This window comes from Danio rerio, chromosome 13 (assembly GCF_049306965.1).
Source record: "Danio rerio strain Tuebingen ecotype United States chromosome 13, GRCz12tu, whole genome shotgun sequence".
NCBI lineage: Eukaryota > Metazoa > Chordata > Actinopteri > Cypriniformes > Danionidae > Danio > Danio rerio.
The window spans coordinates 4961996-4988979 of record NC_133188.1 but is presented as its reverse complement, the minus strand read 5'-3'; the positions used below and the strand labels follow the sequence as shown (position 1 = coordinate 4988979).

Below are 26984 nucleotides of genomic sequence, written 5' to 3'. Positions count from 1 at the left end.
CGAATCAGCATCGGCACATGATCCGGGTGTTTTAGATAACCTTAGTCACGTGACTCGGGTGTTTCGAATCACAGTCACATGACCCAGGTGTTTCGAATCACCATAGGCACATGACCCAGGTGTTTCGGATAACCTTAGTCACGTGACCCGGGTGTCTCGTATCAAAAAGTCACGTGACCGAGGTGTTTCGAAATCACAGTCACATGACCCAGAAGTTTCTAGTCACCTTAGATCACCCATATCCGTCTATATCAGGGGTCACCAAACTTGTTCCTGGAGGGCCGGTGTCCTGCACATTTTAGCTCCAACCCTAATCAAACACACCCGAACAAGCTAATCAAAGGTTTTACTAGGTATACTTGAAACATCCAGGCAGGTGTGTTGAGGCAAGTTGGAGCTAAACCCTGCAGGGACACCGGACCTCCAGGACCGAGATTGGTGACCCCTGGTCTGTATGAATCTACTTATCTCTCTCTATCCTTCCATCTAGATCCACCTATATATATCACTATCTATTCCTCCATCCACATCTATCTCCATCGATCTATATTTATCCATCACTCTCTCCATCAATCCATAACCATATCCATCCATCTTTATATATACCCATCCATCCATATCTATATCATCCATCTATCCATATCCAAACACATCTCCATCTATCTAGATCTGTTCCTCTATCCATATCAATCCATCAGAGAGAGTAAAGCTGCGGTCACACTAGAGTTTGTGCGTTTGAAATTCTGTCATGCAGCGCTGTGAAAAAGGACAAGATTAAAGTGGATTAAACATTTTTTAAAAAAAATCAAACCTTTGATCCATATTTGAACTTTCTGTCCAGAGAGGTCATGTTTTGATCCTCAATACATCTCATGCAGTCAAGTGATGCGATTACGCAGGTCAGAGTTCACCAAGCTTGAACTTTGCACCGTAGTAAACTGCAAAACTTGACACACGAACTTGCGTTTCTGGTCTGACGCATTCACGTGCGTATGAATGGCAGTCTATGGGGAGAAAAGTGCAGTGTGACCACAGCTTGAGACTAAGTTGCATTGAACAAAGTAAATTAGTTTTCACAATAGAAACATTTAAATGAGATTAGGAATTAATATTTGATGTAGCTCGCCAATAACTGATCCTAATTAAATAAAGTTCCAAACCTTTGTGTTTCTTTGGTTGAGCAAGATATTTTTAAGAAAGCTGAAAACCTGTAACCATTGACCTGCATCCATTTTACCTACTATGCAAGTCAATGGTTACCGCTTTTCAGAAAATATTGCCTTCAACAGAACTCAAAGTTTGGACCCACTTGAGGGAGTGCATTTAGGCGAAATATCGCTTTAAGACAGTATTTATTGCATAAATGAAAGACAGAATAACGAAACGGGGTTTAAGTCGGTTTAATTTGTAATTTTTTTTAAAAACAGCCTCAGTCTGAACAGTGGAAAGAAAATCTGACATTTAGGAAGTGAGAGCGATCAAATCACTGAGGGGCAACAATCAGTGGATCAAATAATGAACGTCAGCATCACCTTCCCCTCCTCCAAATCATTAAAGAAGCACAATGACAGAATCGACAACCATTAGGACCAAAAACATCACCCATTAAAAACAGAAATGTTTACATCACTGGCCTTGCAGGTGTATTAGCAGTTAAAGAGGGAGGCAGGGAGATTACAGCATCCTAAAGCATCGTTCCAAGGGGGGGGTCTCAGACCTCCTTTCCAGTTAAAGGCACAATCTATGTCCATATAAACTCTCTCGGGTGCATATTTGAAGAAACATACGACTAACATCAACTCTAAAAATTAAAATTAAAAAAAAGTCTTCACATTAGCACACACAAAACTAAACAAAAAGCTCAGTGCAAGTATTTCACAAATAGCTACACCTGCCAGTCGTACCCTGCCCCCCTCATAAGTGTGTGCGCACGCATCCTCTCAGTAAAAGCTTTCTTCCCCCTGAACAAAGGTTAAATTAGCGGTGACCATTCAAATGATTAAAGTCACTTTTTTAAAAAGAAAACCCAAGTATTGATTTTGAAACAGAAACGCAGCTCTACAGCAATTCTCCTTTAGTTTCCTAAGATTGTTCTGGAAGTATTCTGCTCGCGCTTTAGCTCCAAACGTGACGCCTGCAGTGGTTCAGGGCCTATAACACACAGACCAGCATGTTATCGATTAAAACCCAAAACAGAAACGTGATTATATTCTGAAATGGCAGAAGGTTAATACTCACGTTACAGCGAGCGGCGGTCTGCACGTTCTTACACCAGTATGCAGGCCCCCAGCTGCACTGATTTAATCCCAGCAGCCTCTGCACGGCCTCAGGACATGCTCCCAGCTTCTGTAGGCCAAAAAGCAAAACAAGACTCAGACTGAGCTCGGCCTGATCACAAGACTGGAGAATTGAAAGTGAAATCTTACCATGCAGACAAAGTCAGGGTCGAGGGTCTGAAGCAGCAGCTGCACCAGCAGAGGCTCGTACTGCTCAATCAGCTGGTTGCACTGCAGGAGGGAAAAATAAATAATCAGCCAATCACAAAGCAGTTACGCACATTCAGACCCGCAGCTGAAGGTTTAGATTCATTTATTGACCAGACAAACTAAGAAGAGGTCTGATCATCATGTTAAAGCAACCAGTAACAATTTGCTTTATTAAGATTAATGTTTAAAATTGCAATAGTATGCACTGATACAACGTTTAATTGTTCTTTGGGATCTTAATAGATTGTATGTGGCTTTGGTGCCACCACAAAAAATAAATAAATAAAATTAGGGGGGGGGGCATCTACGGGGTAGACAAAATTGTAGAACTTCAAATTCACTGAAATATGCTGTTGTGTGTCAAATCATTTTCCTTTTTAGTTAAAGCTACCCAATCAGGTCAACATCCATCCATTTGCCAATAATCCATTTAATTTTTTTTTTTTAGTTTTTTTTTTCATTTATTTTGATTATTTTTCATTATTTATTATTATTTATTTATTATTATTATTATTATTATTATTATTATTATTATATCTTTTAATTTATTTATTTTTATTATTATTTTTTTTATTATTGTTGTTATATATTTTTAATTCATTTATTTTTATTATTTATAATTTTATTTTTATTATTATTATAATTATTATTATTATTATTATTATTATTATTATTATTATATCTTTAATTCATTTATTTTTATTTTTATTTTATTTATTATTATATCTTTTAAATTTATTTATTTTTATTCTTTTTTATATCATTTGTTATCATTATAATATTTTAAATTCATTTATTTTTATAATTTTTTTATATTAATTATTATTTTTTATTATTATTATTATTATTATTATTATTATATCAACTATTTATCAATATGGTAAAATTGTCTTCCTTAAAATGACACTTGTTTAAAAGTTCTCCATGTATTTATAGCTACATTATAGCTATATTTGTGACACATATGAGCTTTACATGCATTTAGTTTATATAATGGTTTAAGAAACTTTAAACCAAAGCAGTTTCTTTCTTTTTTTTAAATTGACAAACATACAGGGCTAAATGTTCATTTTTTTCTAATATCATAAGACTGAAATTTTATTTATAATGAAACCTGCCGAAACACTAAGGCCCCGTTTACACTGCCAGTTAAAAGTGACCCAATTCTAATTTTTTTGCTCATATGTGACAGATCGCAGTCACATGTAAACGGGCAGATCCAATTTATTGAGGCACAACGCCGTGGTCAACAACAACAGAAGAAACATGGAGGAAAGTGGTCAATAGTTAACAACAGAAGTTACCTTGTTGCCCTGTGGGGAGATGCGCCTATGCTTTATATAGACTCAAGTGAGCTGAGCGACATGACACAACGCATAAAGCTTCTATTCAGCCATTTGCATAGGTTTGTTGCTTCTTTACAAATATGTGGTCAATTTCACAATATCCACGTTAAACCAACATAACACATCTCGTGTCTTTAAGGGTGGCAGCCCCTCTAATATATTTTTTTGTATTGCATTTTAAGGGCATGACTAGTCTGTCTTCATAATAACAGATTTGTGATTTCTGTTGATAATGTATGCTGGTCTGAGTCGTCTATCCATTTACAGCAAGCATAACACAAAAGGTTGGACTTGCCTCATCTTTGACGGCGTCAGGCAGGAAGCTGCAGACTTTCAGCACGGCCTCCTCGATCTCAGACTGAGTGGCGTTCTGCTCCAGGATCCCGTCCACATAGCGCACAGCCATCTTGCACACATCACAGAAACCACCTGCTGCGAAATGCTGCTTATCCATTACAGCTGCATGATGGGAAAAATAGTAGTAGAAAAAAAATAAAATGAACATCTTTTGCATCAGAACAGAGCAAGAAGAGGAACAAACATGGGCACTTACGGACATGGCTGACCCCACTGCAGAGTGCAAGGAAAGAGCAGACCGTTTTGGGATCGGCCTCCTGCACAAGGAGATCGATGATGGCCTGGCCGTAGGTTTCAATCAGGTCCTTGCACTGAGCCGTGAGTGTGGAGGGCAAAATGTTGCAGACCTTCTCCACAGCCTGCACGATCTCTGCCTGAAATAGAAAACTAAAGTCAGCAGATCTACAGCAGGTCAAGATTAACCGTTTAAAGGGGGCGGTTCATCTAAATACTGCCACAGGTGTCAATCACTGATCTATAATCGAGAACTGGACTGCTCATGACATCATAAAGCGAAGCCACCGCGCCACCATATTAATAAGCCCTACCATGCACAGTTCCACGAAATTACAAGGAAATGTTGTCATCTTAATGAGAAAACGTCACCTAACAAGACACTCACTTTGATTTTAAACCTCAGTGTGTGCTGTTCGGTCTATGCAAATATTTGGGATCTTGCAGCGTTAATGCCATCAATAAAGAAGCTTAGGGGTCTATTGTAACAATCTGGGCTCAACAATAGCAAAAGTGTATTGGGACTTGGCCTTAATGCTTTTGCACCATGCACTTTAGACTTTAAGGATGGAAAAATATGGTTTGTGCATATTCTCCTAATGAGTTCTGGGTGTGTTTTGCACATAACGTGCATTAAACCAATCAGAGTCTAATCTCACATCCCCTTTAAGAGTCAGTTGCGTCACAGCATGGCATATTTGCCATTTATGGCAGACTTTGTAAAAAAAAATAATAATAATAATAATAATATTAATAAAATGTAACACTTCATTAGCAAGAAAACAGACCATCTGTAGCGCAAGATAGATAGGATAAAGAACGAGCCTCTTCCATTTAGCTTTACTTTCGCTTTACCCCTTTGAGTTTCCACAGTTTCCTTACTCCAAAGCGCTCCACTGAAGACATCCACTGGCCTAAATATTTCACTTTTGCAACATTTTAATCCTTTGTTTTTATATGTAAAGATTTGTGTATTGCTGTACATCCTGTGTGTATTAGCAATGTGTAGGCATTTGAACCCACATAACTAACGCGCTCTGCCATTGACCATCTGAAAGCTGGTCTAAAGTCCACAGTCTATTTCAGTTTGTCAAAGTAGCAACATCCCAACAATACACCTCAACACACCTTATAGATCGGTGTCCGGACATTTTATCCTACCCATCAGATTATGCTACCAACACTGTATATAAATGTTTCTGAGGTTGGGGTTAGAGATCAAGTAGGCTAGGCCGATATTACTGCTTTATATCACACTACTCCATATTAAAATTTTCATTGGTAGCAAAATCTGATGGGTAGCATAGAGTCATCAAAATGTGCTAATTACTTTTTAAAATGGGAGGTAAGACAACTCAGAACACTGGCACACCTACGAGTTCACAGTGACGCAAATGGATTTGCTATCTAAACAATGTGGCGCAAAACCTGAAAATTAAACATGTCCCCGTATGAAAACAACAACAACAACAACAACAACAACAACAACAACAACAAATCATGCCATACATGTTCACCGGGTGCATGATAGGGCCCTTGGTATTGAAGAGTATCTAGCAGAACTAAAACATGTTCTCGGTTCACAGCAGGTGGCAGTAGCCGATTATTTTATTTTTAAAGGCCCCTTTAAACAAAGCAGTTGTTATCAGAAATAAATATCATTCAAGAGTTCACACTTAGCTGATAATCAATAAAGCGTATTTGGCATGCTGTCCCGGGAGAGAGCCCTGAGCTCGTAATATCCTCAAGCCCGGGGCTCCCACCTGTTAGAAGGGCGAGAGGGGAATTCGAGGTCAAGTAAGTCTCGAGAACTCCCCTGCTTGTCACCGTGAGAAATGTAAACTAAGGTTGTATTGGGTGATATTTTAGTCGATTGGCTATGGTTTATGTTTTTTGGACGGTGGGAGGAAACTGGGGAAAACCCACGCGAACACGGGGAGAACATGCAAACTCCACACAGAAACACCAACCGGCCCGATGGGTTGGACCGGCGGTGTTCTTGCTGTGAGGCAACAGTGCTAGCCACTGGGCCACTGTGTCACCCAATCAGAAAAAAGTGGGAGGATGTAGAGGTGGAAAGGGGGGAGCTTCAAGACGAAGATAACTGGAGTGAAAAACTCAGGTTATTAATAATGCTTCCATAATCATCTAATAGGGCTGATTACGGAGCTAACAAGGAGCCAGCCGTGTTGATTATAAGCACGTGATCCTCTCGAAATTAGTTTATGAAAACCGCACTTATCATCATCATCATTGGAAGACAGCCATTACGGTATCTTATTCAGACACTGATCATCCACTTATAAAATATCAATAGTTTTCTTTAGGAAATGTACATCAATGTGTAAAAGCACAATGAGCAATCTAGATTCTACATAGATTATTGGTGTCACTCCAACACCACTAGGGAATTATTCATATTCAAAACACGTAAAAGTCAAATTTTGTATTTTACTTTAATCGTTTTACTTTTTTTTTTTTTTTTATGAGTTCACTGAGATTGTCAATGTTGGCTACATACCTCAGAGGTCTGATCCTGAATCATGTTCTCAATTTCCTTCATCACATATTCACAGATGGCACACTGAGGAGAGTCACGCACACGCACCAGGTTCTGCCAAAACAACGTTTGTCCGTTAAGACAGACATTTTTTATAAAACTTCACCATTCAAATGTACAAACACAAGAGTAATTAAAGGGATAGTTGACCCCAAAATGTAACATGTACTCATTTACTCTCCCACAAATGGATCCAGATCATTAGGAGTTTCTTTTTCTGTTCATTATACAAAAACAGTTATTTTGAAAAGAGTAGGTTTCAAACAAGCCTGAAGGACTCAATTAGTTTGATCAGGTGTGTTAATTTGGGTTGGAACTAAACTGTGCAGAGCTGCGGCCCTTTTGGAACCGAGTTTGACACCTGTGTACTATAGTATCTCTAGTAGTACTAGAGGTGATTTCAGACAGAGTAAAAAGCTACAGGTTTTCAGCATTTTTCAAAGTATCTTGTGTTGAACAGGAAAAAAAAAAAAAAAGGTTTGTAATAAGTGCGAGTAAATGACAGAATTGAACATTTTGGGTGAACCATACCATGACTAATTTAATTAAGCACTAGCACATTTCTGCATAATGATTCTTAAGAATACAAAAGACACCAACAACAAAAAAACAACCTCTATTTTACCTTAGCAGGCATGGTCGCAACCGGTTTCTCAACTTTAACCGCAGGGAACATCTTGACAGCAGGGATGGATTTGGCAGGCAGCAGCTTCTCCATGGGCACAGACTTTTGTTTAGTAGGGCAGAAGCCAGCGCGAGCACAGATGTCCTTGGGTTGCTGCATATGAAATTAAGACACAACATTCCTTGAGTAACAAATCAGCGGTTACATCAGAACAGTACCACATGCACTGACTGATAGCCCTCTTCCAAGATGATGTCATGCAGGACCCATTGCATTAGACCTCTCTAACTAACCAATTACCCATTATGCAGCGCCAGCACATGCCAATCGAGAGCATCCCACATCAACCTGTCTGTCTGTCTGATGGCCACAGCTCATGCAAACACATAATATGCGCAACATGAGAAAAGCTGCTGGTGCTTTAAGGACCTACTGAGTGTGTTAGTCCAGTGTTTGATAGAAGGAAACCAAAGATTGGGTGATAATTTTGAATAATGGTTAATACGTACTTTTATTCCCCACGCCTGTTTCTAAAGGCACATCAACAGTACACATTTACAACCTCTCCCTAATCAAAAACACCTGATTCAACTCAGAACATAAGACAAAAAATGTTACGATAAACAATATTGTCATTAAGACCATTTAAAGCCACTCATTATGAAACTACAATATATGAACAATACATATGCACAATCCAAAGAACGCAAAATATTTTATTCTTGAGAATAATTGCAATCAAATTAATAATCAGGTGAAAATGCATATCCTAAATAATAACAAATGTTAATGAAAAACGTGCAAGCTAAAATAAGAGGCTGTGATATCTGCTACAAGATCTATTTTCAGTTGTCAGACACCCACATGAAAATATACTATAGTAACAGCAAATGCTTGTGTTTAACCACACTGACACCTCCAATAGAGATGTTGCAGATCAGCTAAAATGCATCTAGAATTGTTTATGTATGGGCGATATATACATGGTCACTGAAAATGATTGCGGTCATGTTGTACGATAAGCCAATATATTGATTATTGTGACAGGCCTACGACTGAGTGACTTCATGATGAAATGGAGGATCTGTCAGACACTACATCTACAAACACGAATCCTTCAGGGTTATTCTACTTTGTGTTAGTGGCTAGTCTACATAACAGCACAGATTAGCAGTGGTCACTGGGATTAGAAAGAAAAAAAAACAACAAACAACAGCACAGGTGATTAGCACACAAGCAACTCCGATAAACCTACCTGTTCCTGAAGACCAGAGCAAACAAAACCGCAAGAGAGAGAGATGAAGAGAAAAAAGAAAAATAAAGTGAAGGCAGGAATAAAGAATGGGAGGGAAACACACACAACAAGTGATTATAGATGTGGATTAAGCTGGCAGACAGGTCTGAACAACCAAGGCGAACAAAAGCAGCTTTGTTTACTTGACGAAATCAGCAATCGGCTCTACATATTAAAATTGTTCATGCGTTGATGACCTTTTCCCCCCCTAAGGGTTCGCATATTAAATGCAGACATCTATGAAGCGGTCATTATTCATTTTAAAGGGTCGGATTGGCGAAAAATTATCCTAAAAGTGATTTTAGTCCATGTAATCTTGCATGTAAAATAAGATTATGCTTTTAACCACCTCATCCATCTGTATCAGCCTGTCATGCATTCAACCTGCACTGAATAAGAATGTAATCCCACTGCAGGTTTCATTACACCGACTTCCATTCAAATACCACCATGCAAAGTTGAACATCCTGCTGTGCTCCAAAGATCATGTTTGGTGAACTCTAGAAAATAGATACACTATCATGTGGCCTTGTAGCAGATATTACCGCAGGACTATAGGAGAGAGGTGTTGACTGTTTTTACATTATAGGTTTGTTTTTATAATCACATTGTGAATTTGTTCATGTCTCATCATGGCTGCATAGTAATATCATATGCACACATCTAGTTTAACATCTAGTCATACATTTAAGCAGCTTAAGTCAGCCAAACAGAAATGAACTGTGATCCTGTTAGAAAATTAAATTAACTGCTCAGTTGTAGGTCAAGGGTTCTTTGGGACGCAGCGGTCATGCACACAGTGCTTTCCCAAACACCAGAACTAAAATGACAGAGTTTCCTGTACTTCCTTCTCAGCGTATGAGAAGGCCTAGCTGCTGACAGATGAATGTGTGCAAAAACAATGTAGAGATTTGAATATTTTTCAAAGGGAGTTTTTGTAGCTCTTTTGCATTTACACCGAGCTCAACATGAATACACCCCATACAAATCTCATTTAAATACATTTTCTATTGGAAGCTTTACAATTTTATATGTGCATATACTTGGATTAGCTCTAGGTTTGGCTTTAGTTTGACCAACAAAACAGCGGTCCAAAATGAGTAAAGCCAAATTTACATAGAGATTTATTATTATTACTATTATTATTATTATTATTATTATTATTAATAAATGTGCAAAAGAAAGACTTTCTAAAATTGAAATTTCGTAGTTTGTAATTTTTTTTGCAATATTTTGCATGAATTTAAAATGTATTTTTCTATTTCTAAAGATGTTTGGTGACTAAAATATTGTTTTAATAAATGTATTTTGACGCATTTGGACAAAACAGATTTACTTAATGGATATGACCTATATTCACTGAGAAATGGATAGAAATATTCATTTTCAAAATGGGGTTTACTCATTTATGTTAAGCACTCTGCATGTGTGGTTTGCTAAACTGATGAGGATTCTCCCAAGTAATACGGTTTCTAATATACAGATTGTTTATTCAATCTCCTTACCTAGGGTTGCAATATTCCAGAAAGGTTTAAAAGCTGGAAAGTTTCCATAGTAACTATAGGAAATAAACTAGGAACGTAATTGTATATAAGGTGAAATATATTTTCAGGGATAATTCAAGTTACAACCGCACATAAATGCAGTTTTAATTAGGTTTACACCGCATATAAATTAAAATCATCCTTGCCAAGGAGGATACCACTACTTCACAGGTGGCAAACTCGGTTCCTGGAGGGTTGCAGCTCTCCACAGTTTAGTTCCAATCCTAATCAAACACACCTGATCAAACTAATTGAGGGCTTTAGGCTTGTTTGAAACCTCCAGGTAAATGTGTTGACGCAGGGTTGGAACTAAACTGTCCAGAGCAGCGGCCCTCCAGGAACTCACTTTGACACCCGTGCACTACTTCATAGTGACACATTCAGACTACACCAATAGTTTAAATTCCAGGAGTGCCACAGCTCTGCATAGTTTAGCTCCAACCACCTTCAACTCACACCTGCTTAAGAGTTTTGAACAGTGATTAGTTGGATCTGTGGTGTTTGATTAGGGTTGGACCAAAACTACGCAGAGCTGCAGCCCTCCAGGAATTCAGTTTAAGACCTATAAAAGTGGCAACAAGCCTAATTTGTAGATGCATTTCACCCCAGTAAGATTTTAAAGTGGCTACTAAATCGGTCAAAAATCATGAATCATTTTTAAAACATGCAGAAATATGCATACAAGTCTTTTAGTATATGAAGCAGTGTGTCAATACATTTTTATTAGATCAGATTTAGCATATTCCTGGTAAGTTTTCAAATTGTTGGGGGAGTTAGAAAGTCCCAAAATTGAGTTCACATGGAAACTTGCAGGAAAGTCTTTGTAAATTTTTCACCCCTTTGCAACCCTACCGCCAGAACCAAATCCTCACAGCAAATAATTCACATTTCTACGTTCTCAAAATACCCCATTCTGTGTGTTTTGGAAGAATTCTTGCTTTTGTTGTTGTTTTTTTTAAAAAAAAAAGTGTCCATTATGCCTAGTTCAGACTGCGTGATTTTAGCCCCGATGTCGGCTTGCCGACAGGTTTTGAGAAATCGCCGACAAATGCCTGAAATCACAGGCAAATCGGTGCTCGTGCACGAGAGTGACAATCACACAGTATAAACAATCAAAGACGCTATCTGAGAGAGTCGCCGATGCCTGTGAGATATTTGGCATGCTAAATATCTGGAGCTGTCGGCGATTCAAATCATGCCGTGTGAATTGAGTTTTGACTGAAAATAACATCAGCGATCGCCTACAGCCAATGAGAGAGCGGCATTCACTTGTGTGTGTGTGTGTGTGTGTGTGTGTGTGTGTGTGTGTGTATATAACTGCTGCCGGCCAGCGGGAGGCTGGGGGAGAAGTTAAAAGCGCTCTTTTTCGGTTTATTTGGACCCACGAAATGGAGGAAAAACCAGTGGAGGTTTGACAGGACACAGGAGCAACCGTGTCTGTTTGACGTTTAATACAGAAAGAAATTGGTTTATCAACGTTAAGGAGAAATGGCTAATTCCCTTTAAACCCAGGTGAGCAAATATGTACATGTTCTACCCCATTAAAGGCTTCTTTCTCATTATGTAGTTAATAACAAAAGATATAATACGTGTTTTTGGCTGTGAGACGTAGTTTGGACGACGTTGTCAGCGATTCTTCATATAGTAAAGTCATGCAATGTGAAAGCCCCGGTCACCGATCCATCTTGCAGTGTAAACAAAGCAGCGACGAAACGCTAGCCCAGATAGTCATGCAGTGAAAACATCTGTGACAAGACTACTTTGAAAATCATGCAGTCTGAACTCGGCATTAGTCTCTGTGCATTCATGTTTATGAGCCCCGTTGGGTTATTAAAATCAACCACACACATGAAACAGAGTTTGGGCATTACAAAACAGTGCATTACTATTGAACTCTTCATTTGACTAATTTTAGTTATGTGCCAAATGAAGAGGCAAACCACAATTTGGTAATGAAAAATTTAAAGAAACTCCTTAAAATCTACACAAGTCAAATGCAAAGATGCTTACCATAGACATGAGCTGCTGGAAGACCAAAGGCCCGTACTGGCTGATGTACTCCTTGCACTGTTGAAGAAATAAATGAGATAAGATGTGACCTCGACAGATGACAACACAAAAACTCAATGCTCAAGTTCTCACCATATCAGACATTCCAGGTCCCAGAAGCTCACACTGGTTCTCCACCTGTGCAATCAGAGTGCTGATAAAGGAAGAATTGACTCTGGCTTCATCCTGAGTGTCATTGATGAACGTAACGCAGTCCTGGCACACATCACCTTTCTGCAAACAGAAAAACAGTATTAATCAGTAAAGAATGGAGAGAATCCATGCTAGGGCTGCACAATATATAGTTTCAGCATCAATGTTGCAATATACACATACGCAATAGTCACATCACAGTATTTGCAATGTCCAATCGGTATATTATAACTGGACACTGAAAGCACTGATGATTTAAAGTCATTGCAACGTTCAATCCTAAAGTTACCAAACCATTTATTATTTGTGTGTTTATCATATTAAAAGTCGATTTAAATATTCAGAAATAAGAAATTATATTTCTAGGTTTAAGATTAATTGATTATACAGCGTTTTTACATTTATCAAACTTTGTGCACCTGAACTAAAGCACTAGACTAAATCAAAGCACTGTACATCTTATTTGTACAGTATAGTTGCTCTACTGTATTTCTCAATCTTTGTAGTTCGTTTATTAAATTTTATGTAGACACACTCCCTTAAAATTCATCCCAATGCATCGAGAACTATGAACTTTCCAAAAAGACCCATTCCTGACATCTGGTTATTAAACAAAATCCCAATATACACTCACCAGCCACTTTATTTGATACACCTTACTAGTAGCAGGGTTGACGTGATTGGCTAATTAGAAATTTGCATGAAGCATTCAGACAGGTGTACCTAATAAAGTGGCCGGTAAGTGTATATCGTATAAAAAAAAATCAAATGTATTGCAATGTCAGGTTTCTCCAATAGGGTGCAGCCCTAATCTATGCACATTTCAACACTAAATCAATCATCAACAATTTCATTCCTCAAGTTGAGCGCTCAACTGTCTCCATGGCTTTTTTTCCATTAAAACATAAAGTTTGTGTGACTGCTTCACCTGTTTAGGGGTCTCTCTTTTCTCTTCAGGATAGAGCAGCTGTGGGATGTTCAGCAGGAAGGGGCTGACGCGCTGATTCAGGTCCACTTGAGGGATCTCGTTGGAAGTGAGCTGAGCTTTAGCCAGAGCTGCCTGCTGGGATACGCACAGACCCAAAGCGCCACACACTACACCAGGGTCATCCTGCAAGATGAAATACAAATAAATAAAACACAGAAGCATTGAAAAACCATGATAAACACAAACAATCTGAACACATTGACCCTATTCAGTTCTTTAAAGAGGATTGCGCCTGATGCTCTGAATGACAAATGAGGCGCCCTGAGGAGGAAAGTGCCTATTACACAAAGACTGCTTTGTAGATGGCTAACCACCTCAGCATCCTAACATCCAGTCACACTAAAGCATTCAGATAATTGGAGTCATGAGAATGTGTTTAGGTTGACTTAATAAAAATAATAATTATAATTATTTTTTATTTTTTTAAAAAGGAGACTTTTTACCACACAGTCTTTCTTCCACTATGGTCTAAAGACATGTGCCATAGACTAATTGAATGAACTAAATTGGCTGTAGTGTGTGAATGTGAGTGTATATGGGTGTTTTCCAGTACTGGGTTGCAGCTGGAAGGGCAACATATGCCGTAATAGTTGGTGGTTCATTCTGCTGTGGCCACCCATGAAAAATAAGCAACTAAGCTAAAGAAAATTTGAATGAATGACTTTAACCAGTAGTTTAACACATCAGCTAGTGTAGTTCTGCACCAACACTTGGAAAAACACTAATTTGAGGTTTTCGCTTTTAACTTCATCGATTAGAAGTTAGTCACCCCAGGAAAAAATCCTTCAGTGTCTGTATGGTAAAAACACTTAGCATTTAAGCTCTGAATGCATATGATCAGAGTAAAAGACAGAATGAAGGCTTCAATATTGTTAACATGAAAATTCTGTTGGTTTAAAACGCTAATAGAAGTCAATTGCAATCTGATGTTTATTTGCTACTAGACAAGTAACAAATGCTAAATCTAATTTTCTTAAACTTAAATAGTTGTAATTATGGAATTTAACACTATAATTAAATAGGACAACTAGGAATGAAACATTTTAGAAAAAGGCACACTTGGGGAATTCTGTATTTATAAAAAGGCGTTTAATGTATAGGGATTTAATTGTGGGAAAATGAGGTTTACTCATTTTATTGTACTGTGATTAAATAATTGCTGTATGTAAAGTAATGGTATTTCTTAATGCACATACTATCCATGTATGGAAAAAAATATGTTTAATGTTGTAGAACCACAAGAAGACTAGAAACACCTCAGGGCGTAGTTAAAAATTGATCCAAATAAACTCAAACCCAAAATAAAATGTGCAAATCATTTACTCGCCCTTCACTTGTTCAAAACCTATTCGAGTATCTTTCTGTTGAACACAAGACTACATTGGAAGTCAATGGGTGTCAGCTACCAGCATTTGATATAGTAGGAAAAAAAAATAGGTTTAAAGTAGGGGTGTAATGGATCACAATCGATCCGTGATTCGTACGGATCAAAACCCATGGTTCGGAAAACACGAGGTCCGCTGATTAATACTATTTCTGTACTGGTAGATTAACGCTAAATTTGTAACGATCACAGAAAGATTGCATCATTCAAATCACATGTAAAATATAAAAAGACAGAAAAGGTTGTTTAAGGTTATTTGGGATGTGGTGGGTTCATTAAAGGTGTTTGTCACTACTTGTTTAGCCTGCATTCAGTGTGAACTGCACGATTAATCAATAAAAGATCAGGATCTCAACACCCACGCAACAAATTACAAATGGTGATTTGCATACATTTGTTAATCCTTCAAATCGCTGCATGCAAATCTGAAAATGCAAATTTTAAGTAAGAGATTCAGTCTTTAGAGTTAGTAATGAATTTACAAACAGTCAAATAACACAGGAGGTACTGGGATAACGGATTATGGTTTAGATAAAACCATTGATGTTTATGGTTTAAAAAAAAAAAAAAAAAAAGTCATGCATTTAACGACGCTCAAAAATGAAAGTTGTAGGCAGCAAAAACACTTAATCAATAGGTGGCGACAATCAGCCATCAAAAATATGCCACTGAATAATTCTTCAAAAATGACATCTAACAATTAAAAATCTAAACAATTAAAAAATAAAGATTGAGTGAATAACTGAATCATTTATTGAAAAGGAGATTTAAAGTACATTCGTGTTTTACAAATTATAATGTTAGATTTCTACATTCAGCGTTATCAGCAACAGTAGTAAGAAGTCAATTTTTCACAGTACTGAATATTTTACTATTTATTTTTATTCAGCTGCTTATTTCTTTAGTTTCTTCATTTTTTTTATTCTGTTTGGTAAAACCAGTGTCTTGCAGTAGTTTTTGTAATAAATGAAAAACAAATTAGATTTATCCCATTTTGGCTGAGCCAAAAAAAGTCCGATCAGTGACTTAAAAAAATAAATACTTATGTGAGCCAAAGATTTGTAATCGGTTTCACCAATAAATAAAAGGTTTAAACTATATAAGGGAGGGTAAACGTTAAGATCATTTTCATGGTAAACTTTCTTTACGAGCTAGCAGCAAGATTTATCACACTTCATTTGTCAGTACACATTTTAGACAAATAAATTTTTTTTTATTCAACTAGTTAAAAGAGAAGGGCAGTGTTCTCCTCACCAGCTCTCCTTGGATGATGCCCATGAGAACTGGGAAGTAGTTGTCCACAATCTCCTTGCACTGGTTAGCCAGGCCTTCATCAGGGATCAGCTGACATGCCTTCTCCAAATACCCGAGGAGTTCGCTCTAGAATCGACACAAGAATTCAGACTTTGACCTTTCATAACCATCTACTCAAAACTCCAGCGTTATCATGTTTGCTTACCTCGGTTACATTGTCCTTCAGCAGCTGCTCCACTACCACCAACACCTCTTTGCACAAATCACATGGCACAGTTTTCTGCAATAAAGGAAGGGTTTTATACACTTAGCGCTCATGAATTATGCACAGGCATACCAATGCTTCTGAGAACCAGGTCAAACGCACCATCTGAGGCTTGTTCCACACATTCTGTTGGCAGTGTTGGACAGCACCACAAAGGGAAGCGGTCTTGACATTCTGGCACCAGTAGGGGGGACCACGGGCACACTGCTCCGTTCCCAACAGGGGACTTGCCACAGCTAGAAATAGAAGAAATGGGTTCAGGATGATCACAGCATCTTATGAAATTAAAATAAGTTGTGGTTTTTAGATGGGAGGACCAGTAAGTTAGTCTGAAGGACATTTATAATCTAGTCTTCTCAAAACAGTGCCAGTTCACATTTAGAAGATATAAATAATGCTTGCAGTTTGTCACTTCCACCTAATACTTTTTGCACTTTGTCTGCCAAATCTAATGCACTCTAATATCTGACATGTCTCACCCTCTTCAAGATGCTTCTCATTTTTCTCATTCGATGCACTGGAGTTTAATCTAGGGCTGGGCCCATAAACAATAATATAGCGAATCGCAATAATTCAAGCCAATAACAATAGCCATGTTTCAATCCCAAAATGTAAATAAACATTATGCACAAAACTGGATCAACACGTAAAAGACGCATTTCGCAGCATTTCCATCCAACGAGTCAAATCGAACAAAATCGTCACTTCTGAATTATCTGGCGCCAAATATCAACATTAAAAACAGAAATTGCTACAGTAAAAGAAGCTGTGTGAATCTTTCCTTCATTTAAAAAAAAATAAATAAATTTAAAATTAAAAAGAGACTTGCGCCTCAGAAGGCAAGGCTGGCACGCAGTGAACACGCGGTGGCGTTTGAAGGCATGAGATGGAGCACAGATGCTCTGGCTATTCTGGAAGTCATTAATATATAACACTAATGCTGCGATGGTAACAGTGTGTGCTCAGCCTGCTGATTTGTCCATTTCACACACGTTTATCACCACATGATCTCTTATAAAAAAATAAATAAAATAAAAATAAAAAAATCAAATTTTTTTTTTTTTAATGAGAAAACTGGAATTTGTTTGGTAAAACTGTTTCTTTCAGTTTATGCACATCTTTTCTTATCAAATAATAAGTTTCCTCCTTGGTTATGTAGATATGTTTATGCCCATTTTCAAAATTTCCATAAACCGGTTTATGCAAATCTTTAAAATGCGCATAAAAATAGGTGGATGGAAACGTAGCTATTGACAAGCACTTTGTTACTATAAATTTATTTAAGAGCAACTCACACAGCAGGAATGTGCAACAATGGAAATCTAAAAGCGTGGTGATATTAGAGATATACACAGAAAAACAACTAATCAGCTGAAAAAAAATTTAGCCATTTAAGAGATCATCTCATTTTTGTGGCTTCAGTCATTTTTGGGGTATTTTTTAAAACCTGGAACCATTAACAACTTATATCGAAATGTTGATCATTAAGGAAAATGATTTCATTTGCCATATCACCCAGCCCCAGTTCAATCACAGTTCAATCACAAAAAAAAAAAAAAAAACCCCATTGGCCATTTTTAAAAAGGCGAGAAGCTACTATATGTCCCGCCCTGGCTTTGAGTTGCAATTGGGTCAAACATTCATTCATTCATTCATTTTCTTGTCGGCTTAGTCCCTTTATTAATCCGGGGTCGCCACAGTGGAATGAACCGCCAACTTATCCAGCACGTTTTTACGCACCGGAAGCCCTTCCAGCCGCAACATATCTCTGGGAAACATCTACACACACTCATTCAAGACAGACAATTTAGCCTACCCAATTCACCTGTACCGCATGTCTTTGGACTTTGGGGTAAACCAGAGCACCAAGAGGAAACCCACACAAATGCAGGGAGAACATGCAAACATGCAAACGCCAACTGAGCAGAGGCTCGAACCAGCAACCTTCTTGCTGTGAGGCGACAGCACTACCTACTGCGCCACTGCATCACCCGAATCAAACATTGAATTATAAATAAATAAATAAATGCTTTGAAAGCACTTTACAGGACTTCTATAGTGTTTTAATATAAACAATGTAAACTACAGCAGGTTAGTCACAGTATTGTCTGTAATTCATGAGAAAGGATCATGCACAAATTCTTCACTGAACCTTAATCAGAAGTTAGATATGAAAGCAAAGTAAATCATAGCTGCCAAAACACGAAAACAAACTTTACTCTTTCTAAAAAGGCTTTCGCAATTCGATTTTCTGCACTCTTAAGATTTTAACAGAGTCTTAAGCTAACAGTGCGAGTGTGACTGGAAAGTCCCCAGAACTCAAAGCCTCATTAATATTAGATTCCCACAAGCAGAACAAGTGCATCAGTTCCTTTAAAAACTTCCTATGAAATTAACACCAGAAAAAAAAAGCCAAAATGTAGAACAAAAAAAAAAAAAAAAAAAAAAAGAGGATTTCTGAACTTTCTACAGTCTGGCACAAAAGTATATACACCTGATAAATTGTTCCAGTCACTGTTGAATTACACATCCACAAAAAGCAGATGCGTTTTGTAAATCAGACTTACAAAAATAATACAGTTTTTAAAATCTGACTGACATCTTAGGGACTATCATATGACGCATGACACACGCACAGACAGGCAGTCTTCTGATCCTGTCAGTTTCCACCAGCTCAGCATCAGCCTCCATAGCTGACTGTACAAAAAAAAGACAAGTTGACAAAATCCAAATGTGAAAGAGCATGTGAAAAAATGTAAAAAAATGTGACTTCCAATGGATTTCACTGAATTAAACGGAGAATACTCATTTCATAACTCAGTCAATGATCACAGGACTGATAACTAAACCAAGAAACATTCCACAAACTATTTTTAAAACCAGAAGCAGAACAAGACAACCATGAAACCGTTGTTTTTACTTCCGCTAGGCCTGCTGAAACCCTTATCAAAAGTCAAAACTAAAAGAATAAAGTGCATTAAAAACATTACAAGCACTGCAAAAGTGCACAGTCAGACACTGCAGATTATGGGAAAACTGCTGCAATAAACCTATAACTGAAGAACTAGCTGTTATTGACTCATTTAAGAGAAGTTATGAGATTGTTTGGCTCTACACATCATAAAGTACTAACATTTTTGCAGTCATTTCTGCCAAATGATTAAATGCATTTCAATAAAAGTGGTTGAAGTTCTCATACACAAGAAAACATGCTGCTTGATTTTGAAACAAATAGGCAAAACATTTTTGAAATTCTCTTAATACTGCACAGTTTGAGCTCATTTAAAGGTGTCAGTTAATATTTTAGGTTTTATTGCAACTCCGAATCACATTTATTGCCAAGTGTGCTTAACATACACAGACACAAGGAATTAGTTTTGGTTACAGAAACTTCCAGTGTACACAGTAACGAGTGACAACTCAAAATAAATATGAAAAAAAAACAGAACGTTAAACAGATGCAGTTAGTCAAAAAAAACCTGGATGTTTAATTGTACGGATTTATTATAAATACACAGGTTATAAAGTGCTGTGTACAAATGCGAATGGAGAAAGTATTGCATTGTATATTGACATTAGGTGCTTTGTACAAGTGCGTATGAGAAAGTTGTGCGTATGTTTATTGCACAGTAGGGGAATATTTAACTGTTCATAAGGTAGATGGCCTGAGGTAAGAAACTGTCTTTGTCTGGCTGTTTTTGTGCTTGGTGCTCTGAAGCACTGACCAGACGGTAACATTTCGAACAGGTAGTGTGCTGGGTGCGAGGCGTCCAGGGTGATTTTGTGACCCCACTAACTCACTCTGAAAGAGTACAATTCTTGAAGTGCCAGTGATTCGTTCGCATGACGTAGGGCTGCATCATAATTAGCAATACGTGATGCGTTGCGATATTTTTTTAAACCAAGTAACCTGCAAAACATTTTTTTTAAAGAATATAAAACATTTAAAATATATATTGTTATAATCATACTAAAACAGGTAAATTTTTATATATATATATATATATATATATATATATATATATATATATATATATATATATATATATATATATATATATATATATATATATATATATATATATATAAATAAAATTTAAATTTGATAGATTTTAGATTTTAAAACTCCACAAAAAAATGAAAACCTTGAAGGATATTCCGATTGTAAAACACTAAACTTAAACAATGAAAACTGGACTGACACAGTTTCAATTTACTATGGTCTTCTATGTGAATCTACATTGTAAAAGCGCTACACAAATAAAGCTGAATAGAATTAAATTATTGTCTGTTGTCATTTCCCTCTATTCTCTCTTAGCATTAGTATTTATTTTCAGCTCTAGGTTTACCTGAGGCGGGGATAAAGACAGTAAAGACCTCATCTGATTGGTCAGATTTGGATGAACAACCTATGCATCCAGCACAGTGTCATCACAATACTGGTATTTGATACCAATCAGTACTGAAATTTTAAAAACATCCATTTCCCGCTAACATTTGAGCGCTGATGAGCCCGTTCTTAAACAGCGCTGATTGGCCATGGTGTTCACGTGCTCATCAGGAATTACTGTGACTGACCATGAAAGTCACCAGTTCACTAAACTCACTGTTGTTTACCGAGTACAACTATAGATACAGGTACACTGGAGCGTTTTAAAGTCACGTTAATCAGCTGTTTTGTCTACTAGTCGACATACGAGCGATCCACTGATGAATCCCGACTTTAAAAAGCTCCAGTATCCCTGTATTTGTGGTTACACTCAATAAGCAGCAGTGAGTTTGGTGTACTGATAACCTTCACGGTCAATCATTTCTGTTGAGCATGTGAACACGATGGCAAATCAGCGGTGCCCAACAGCGCTCAATTGTTAGCGGGAAATGGACGTTTTTAAAATTTCAGTATTGAATTCAAGTATCTTGACAACCCTAGTTACAATAATGATATTACAATAGAACCAACTTGCAAAACAAAATTTAATCTGCAGTTTTTTTATTATGTTGTGATCCTACTACAATAAATAGGTAATAAATATTATTCTGAGCAAATTAAATAAAAACAGATTTCAAAACTCTTTAATTGACTGAAAACCTGAAGGGATATTCTGATTCCCACTGATTCTTTACTCGATCTATTGAAGAGGCAAGGATAAAGATATTAAAGGTCCCATCTGATTGGTCAGATTTGGATAGACATATGCATCCATCACACAAATGCTGGGCAGATAAAACTAATTTAACTGAATGCACTTTCCTGGGATATGGATCACTCGTATACTGTTGAGGTAATACTTTAATACTTTGTGCAGCCATAGTTCACAGCTTAAATTCTTAAAAGTTGTTTACCCGCTAGTTGAAATGAGGAAACGATTCCAAAGATAAGTCTAAAACAAACACAAAATACTCAAAATGCCTCTGCCAATCAAACACTAACTTTCTAAAGAAATAATAATAATAATAATAATAATAATAATAATAATAATAATAATAATAATAATGCAATAAGCCAAAATAAAACTGATTTCACCTCTCTTCTGTGAAACTACAGAGAAAAAAATAAAAATAAAAAAAACATCTGAAACCTTCTGTGGTTGAGGCATGTGATGGGATAAATGTTTTATGAATATCTTTTTATAAATGCTAGCAACTATGAGACCGACGCCATGTATGGTTTATACTAGCATGAGACCACCTTTATGAGATTTTTACTCCGCATGGATCTTACTGCAAACAGAAACACCAAAAAGACGAAGTGAAATTGTGAGTGTAATCCAATCCTAAAGAGGAACGCTGATAAGGATGTTGAAACTGCAAAGGCCACTGAATCAACAGAACTGATCCACGGAAATGAGAAGGAGTATTTCAATTGAGGTAAAGTTAGTTTATGTTCAGACGTTCTCCCTAATATAATATAATTTTTTTTTTTTTTTTAAAGTGGCAGCAAGTGACTATGACTATCAACTTTGTTCACAGTCAATATAACAGTGCTAATGTTGTTTTGAAGTGATAACTTCCATGCAATTTCAGAATGAGTTTTTACGAGTTGTCACCGGACAAATATGCAAATATAAAACCAACTTTACCTCAATTTTATTTAAAACAAAACACGCTGAATAGCAAATAGGCTAATACACAAGATGTCCGATAAAATGCATCTCAGATCTTGTGACGTTTCGATCTCAAATAAAAAAAAATAAAAAAACTTTGCATTGAAAAGACAGTCTGGATAGATTTTGGATTCTGAATTAGGGAAAGTCTGATAATCAGATGTTTTGTCGACAGTCTCAAAACATCCAGACTTCACTGTGAAATCTTAAAGAGGTAAATGATTGATTTAATCAGCTTTATATCGATCAACCACAAGATTAGTTCAGCGAAAAGTGATGCAAATAGTTTCTGCATCGAGTCCTGACGCATTAAATTCCATTCTGGGAAATGTTTGAGGAATAAATTCAGAATTTGACAAATTTAAATAGCCATTAAACTAATCATGTTAACATCGGTTTCAGATTTAGATAATATAGAAACAGAATATAATAGATTGCTTAGACCAGTTAAAAATAGCTGCGCGACAAACACATTGTTACGATAAACAATGTTACTACATGGCCATAAAATAAAAACATGCAGATAACAACGAACACTCGACATAAGTTATTTTAAGCAGTGCTTAAAAGACATCACAAGTGTTGTTTTAAAACGCTTTAACATTATCCATTTTGCCTAGCACAGCAAATCAACATGACACTGCTAATAAGCAAACCAAAAAACATTACTTTTACGTTGTTAGATGGAGATTATTCTATTAAACCAAATTATTAATTAAACACTTTAATTTGAAAGGGAAAAGTATTAAATTGCAGGACAAGTATTTCAATTAGTCAATAAAATAGTGCTAATGTTGTTTAAGTCATACTTGCATGCAATTTCAGACTGAATTTCCAAGTAGCATGCGAAACGGGGACCACGTCACGGGACGTCACTGAATGAATGTGCAGATATGAAACCAACTTTACCTCAATTGTATTTAAAACAAAACATGCTGATAAGCAAATAATACATAAGATTTCAGATAAAATGTATAACCTCAGATGTATTATCTTAAGTTTAAAACTGCAAGCATTGAAAAGACAGTCTGAATAGATTTCTGAATTAGGACAACCCTGATAATCAGGGGTTTCGCTGATGAAATTAACCACCAGACTCCTCTGTGAAAGCTTAAAGTTGATTAAATCAATCATTCACATTGATCAAGCATGAGATTAGTTTAATGAAAACTGATGAGTCATGACTCATGATGCGGAAACTATGTGTTAAATTACATGCTAGGAAATGTGTGTGTGTGAATACATTCGGGATCTGAAAACAACAACAATAATAATAATAATAATAATAATAATAATACCAGACATGTTTACAGGAATTTCAGAAGAAAAAATGCAGAATAACAGATATTACTGTTTAACAATGGAGCTGCAAAAAAACTCAATGTTACTATAAAAGGTTTTGTGTATAAAAACACACAGATACTAACAAACACTAGCAAACTAAAGCTATGTTAAATATTACATAGAAGACATCATAAGTGTGGTTTTAAAACACTTTTACGCTATTTATTTTGCCTAGCACAGCAAGTCAACACGACACTGCTAATAGTGCGAATATTCGATGTAGCTGAAGGAATCTGTGTCACTGAACGAATGTGCAGATATTAAACGAACTTTACCTAAATTTTTTTTTAAAACATGCTGGAAAGCAAATAAAACATAAGATCTCAGATTAAAAATTGTCATCTCAGATCTTTTGCATTATCTTATGATGTTTAAAAACTGCAAGCGTTGAAAAGACAGTCTGGATAGATTTCTTAATTAGGGCAACCCTGATAATCAGAGGTTTCATTGACTGTCAACATCCAGACTTCTCTGTGAAAGCTTAAAGCTGAGTGAATCTGAAAAAAAAATCTGATAAAGCTGATTAAATCAATCATTCAGTTTGATCAAGCAAGGTTTAGTCGGGTGAAAACTGATGAGTCATGACTCATGATGAGGAAACTATTTATGTTAAATTCCATTCTAGGAAATGTGTGTGACAATACATTCAGGATTTGAAAAAAAACAACCTAAATTTTATATATATATATATATATATATATATATATATATATATATATATATATATATATATATATATATATATATATATATACAAAATGTAATAGTTGTTATTATTGTTATTATTATTGATGTGTTTGTTGTTGTTGTTGTTGTTGTTGTTATTATTATTATTATTATTATCCTCATCATCATCAAGAAATTTTTCAACGGTTTCAGAAGAAAATATGCTAATAACAGATTTTAGTAAGAGTTTAACATTGGACCTGTTAAAAATACCTGCGCAAAAACACAATGTTACTATTAAAAAAAAAGATTATTATGTGTATATAAACAAGCAGATACCAACAAAGCCAACATAAACTCAAGCCGTGTTAAATGATGTACAAAAGACACCACAAGTGTCGTTTTAAAACAGTTTAACGTTAGCCATCTTGCCTAGCACAGCACGTCAATACGAAACTGCTTATTGACAAACCAGGAAACGGTAACGTTACTTCTTTTGCGTTATAAGATGAAGATTATCCTATTAGAACTAATTATGCGCTAATAGTTATTTTAAAATGCTGTAATTTGAAATAATGAAACCACGGTTGCCATTTAAGCGGCTCCTACATGACATGTTTACCAAACACTTCCAGCGCCATTAACTGCAGCTCTGACACACTTATTATGAAAACACGCAATGTAAGGCAGACTGAAGTGAATAATGTGAGATATACTTTACCTGTGGTGACCAAAAGAAGCGTGAGAAGCATCATGACTTCAGGAACCGCTTGTGTCTGACCTCGGTGTCGCGTTTTGAGAGTAATCTTGTTCGGGTGATGGTGTTGTTTATGCTGCAGTGAGTCGCGAGGTCGTGTGATGAGGCTTTATGCTGATCTCACTGTCAGCTGACCGTCCGTCCGCGCACGCGCGTGACCGGGGCGTGTCTATATATGTGGGACACAAGAATCAAACTCTCCTTTTTTACTGTAACAATATCTTTAATAATATAAACTGGACTCAAGTATGGTCATTACCTCAAAAATGTTTTATTACAAATAAGGCTAAAGAAATATCATTTAAATTACTTCAGATTATCCCACAAAATTATTTCTACAAAAATGTAAATTTGATATTGAGCTAGAATGCTGTTTTTGTGAAAGCTTTAAAGAAACTATTTCACATTTATTTTGGTCTTGCCACTATACTCGACTTTTTTGGATCAATGTTGAAGCTTTTTATTGAAGCATAATATTTTAAAATCCTTTTCCTTATCTAATAAACATGTGATTTTTGGGTTTTTATGTTAAGGATCGCTCTTTAAAAGATGCTGGTTTTATTATAAATTTTATTTTATTATTATGTAAATTTCACATACATTAATCCAAGTTTTCCAAAAGCAAAACTCTCTTCATGGAGTTAGAAAAAGCGATTCAAATGTATATAAAAGTGATTTCCAAGTCTCAAAATAGTAATTAAAACAATTAATATATGCTCCTCCTTTAACATTTTACATAAAATGTTTGTATATATGCATTTCCAGTAGAAAAAGTGCATTAATAACTCTTGTTAATGACTAAAATTGAAAAATGTGCATAATATATTTGTATGTAATTTAATAAATATGTGCCCTCTCCTCTGTTTTTTCTTTCTCTTCTCCTTTACTTTCTTTTTTTCTCACTTATTTCATTCATGTTAAGAAATGTAAAGTGATTGTATTGTATTGTATAAGAAAATTGTACATGCTGGTTCTTGTTAATAAAAAAAATAAAAAAAGAATCAAGCTCTCTCTTCAAGTTATATTACACTGTATAAAGTATAAAGATGAAAGAATGACTCTTGGTAAGAATTTAGAAGAGATATAAGTTCGAAGCAAATGACATTCTACAAAATACCTCATTTATGATAGAGGAATTAATAAAAAAGATGGGTAAGGGAGATTGGGGGTGTGGGGGCTGTTTAAGTCATAATGATCCACACTCCATACTAGTTGGTGGCGGAAATACACCATCATGTTGTCAGATTTAAAGTAAAGAATCCTCCCACCCCTCCCCCCATTTTTCATAGGCCTACTATATACAAGTTTTCATGAATTTATTATGTATCATATTGATTCATCAGGCCTTTTGGTAACATCTTTTGCTCAAAACTACTGTAATATTAGCTACAAACAAAGTTTGCCCATAACATTTTAATAATATGGAACATTTCAGGCAGATTGTCTCATTGTTTTTTTTTTTACACTAAACAGTTTACAGTCTTTTTATTTCACTTCGGTGTAATAGCAGTTTCAGTCAATTCTTCATGCAAAGACCTCTCACAGTATGCATGCGAGAAGTAATTGCAAAGTTC

The 26984-nt window shown here is 36.1% G+C and overlaps 2 protein-coding genes across 3 annotated transcripts in view; one reads left to right on the top strand and one right to left on the bottom strand.

Moving 5' to 3' along the window:
- The window catches only part of meis1b (Meis homeobox 1 b), a 605459-nt gene extending 592061 nt beyond the window's left edge, over positions 1–13398 (top strand). Inside the window, exon 9 of the transcript XR_012388410.1 lies at positions 13366–13398. The gene's annotated coding sequence lies outside the window, so the exon portion shown is untranslated. The remainder of the gene's footprint in view (positions 1–13365) is intronic.
- psap (prosaposin) lies at positions 1336–25513 on the bottom strand. 2 transcript variants are annotated; one of them, NM_131883.2, is made up of 15 exons: positions 25375–25513; positions 16642–16775; positions 16480–16554; positions 16275–16400; positions 13577–13759; positions 12589–12729; positions 12457–12513; positions 8864–8869; positions 7609–7761; positions 6945–7037; positions 4386–4563; positions 4128–4291; positions 2427–2507; positions 2239–2346; positions 1336–2151 (listed from the first exon to the last, which is right to left on the bottom strand). In NM_131883.2, exons 1-15 carry the CDS (start codon positions 25406–25408, stop codon positions 2116–2118), a joined length of 1569 nt encoding a protein of 522 aa, NP_571958.2. In that variant the 5' UTR covers positions 25409–25513; the 3' UTR covers positions 1336–2115. The 2 variants fall into 2 exon arrangements, with proteins under 2 accessions (NP_571958.2, NP_001296196.1); NM_001309267.1 differs by lacking the exon at positions 8864–8869.
- Between the last annotated feature and the right edge of the window lie 1471 nt (positions 25514–26984).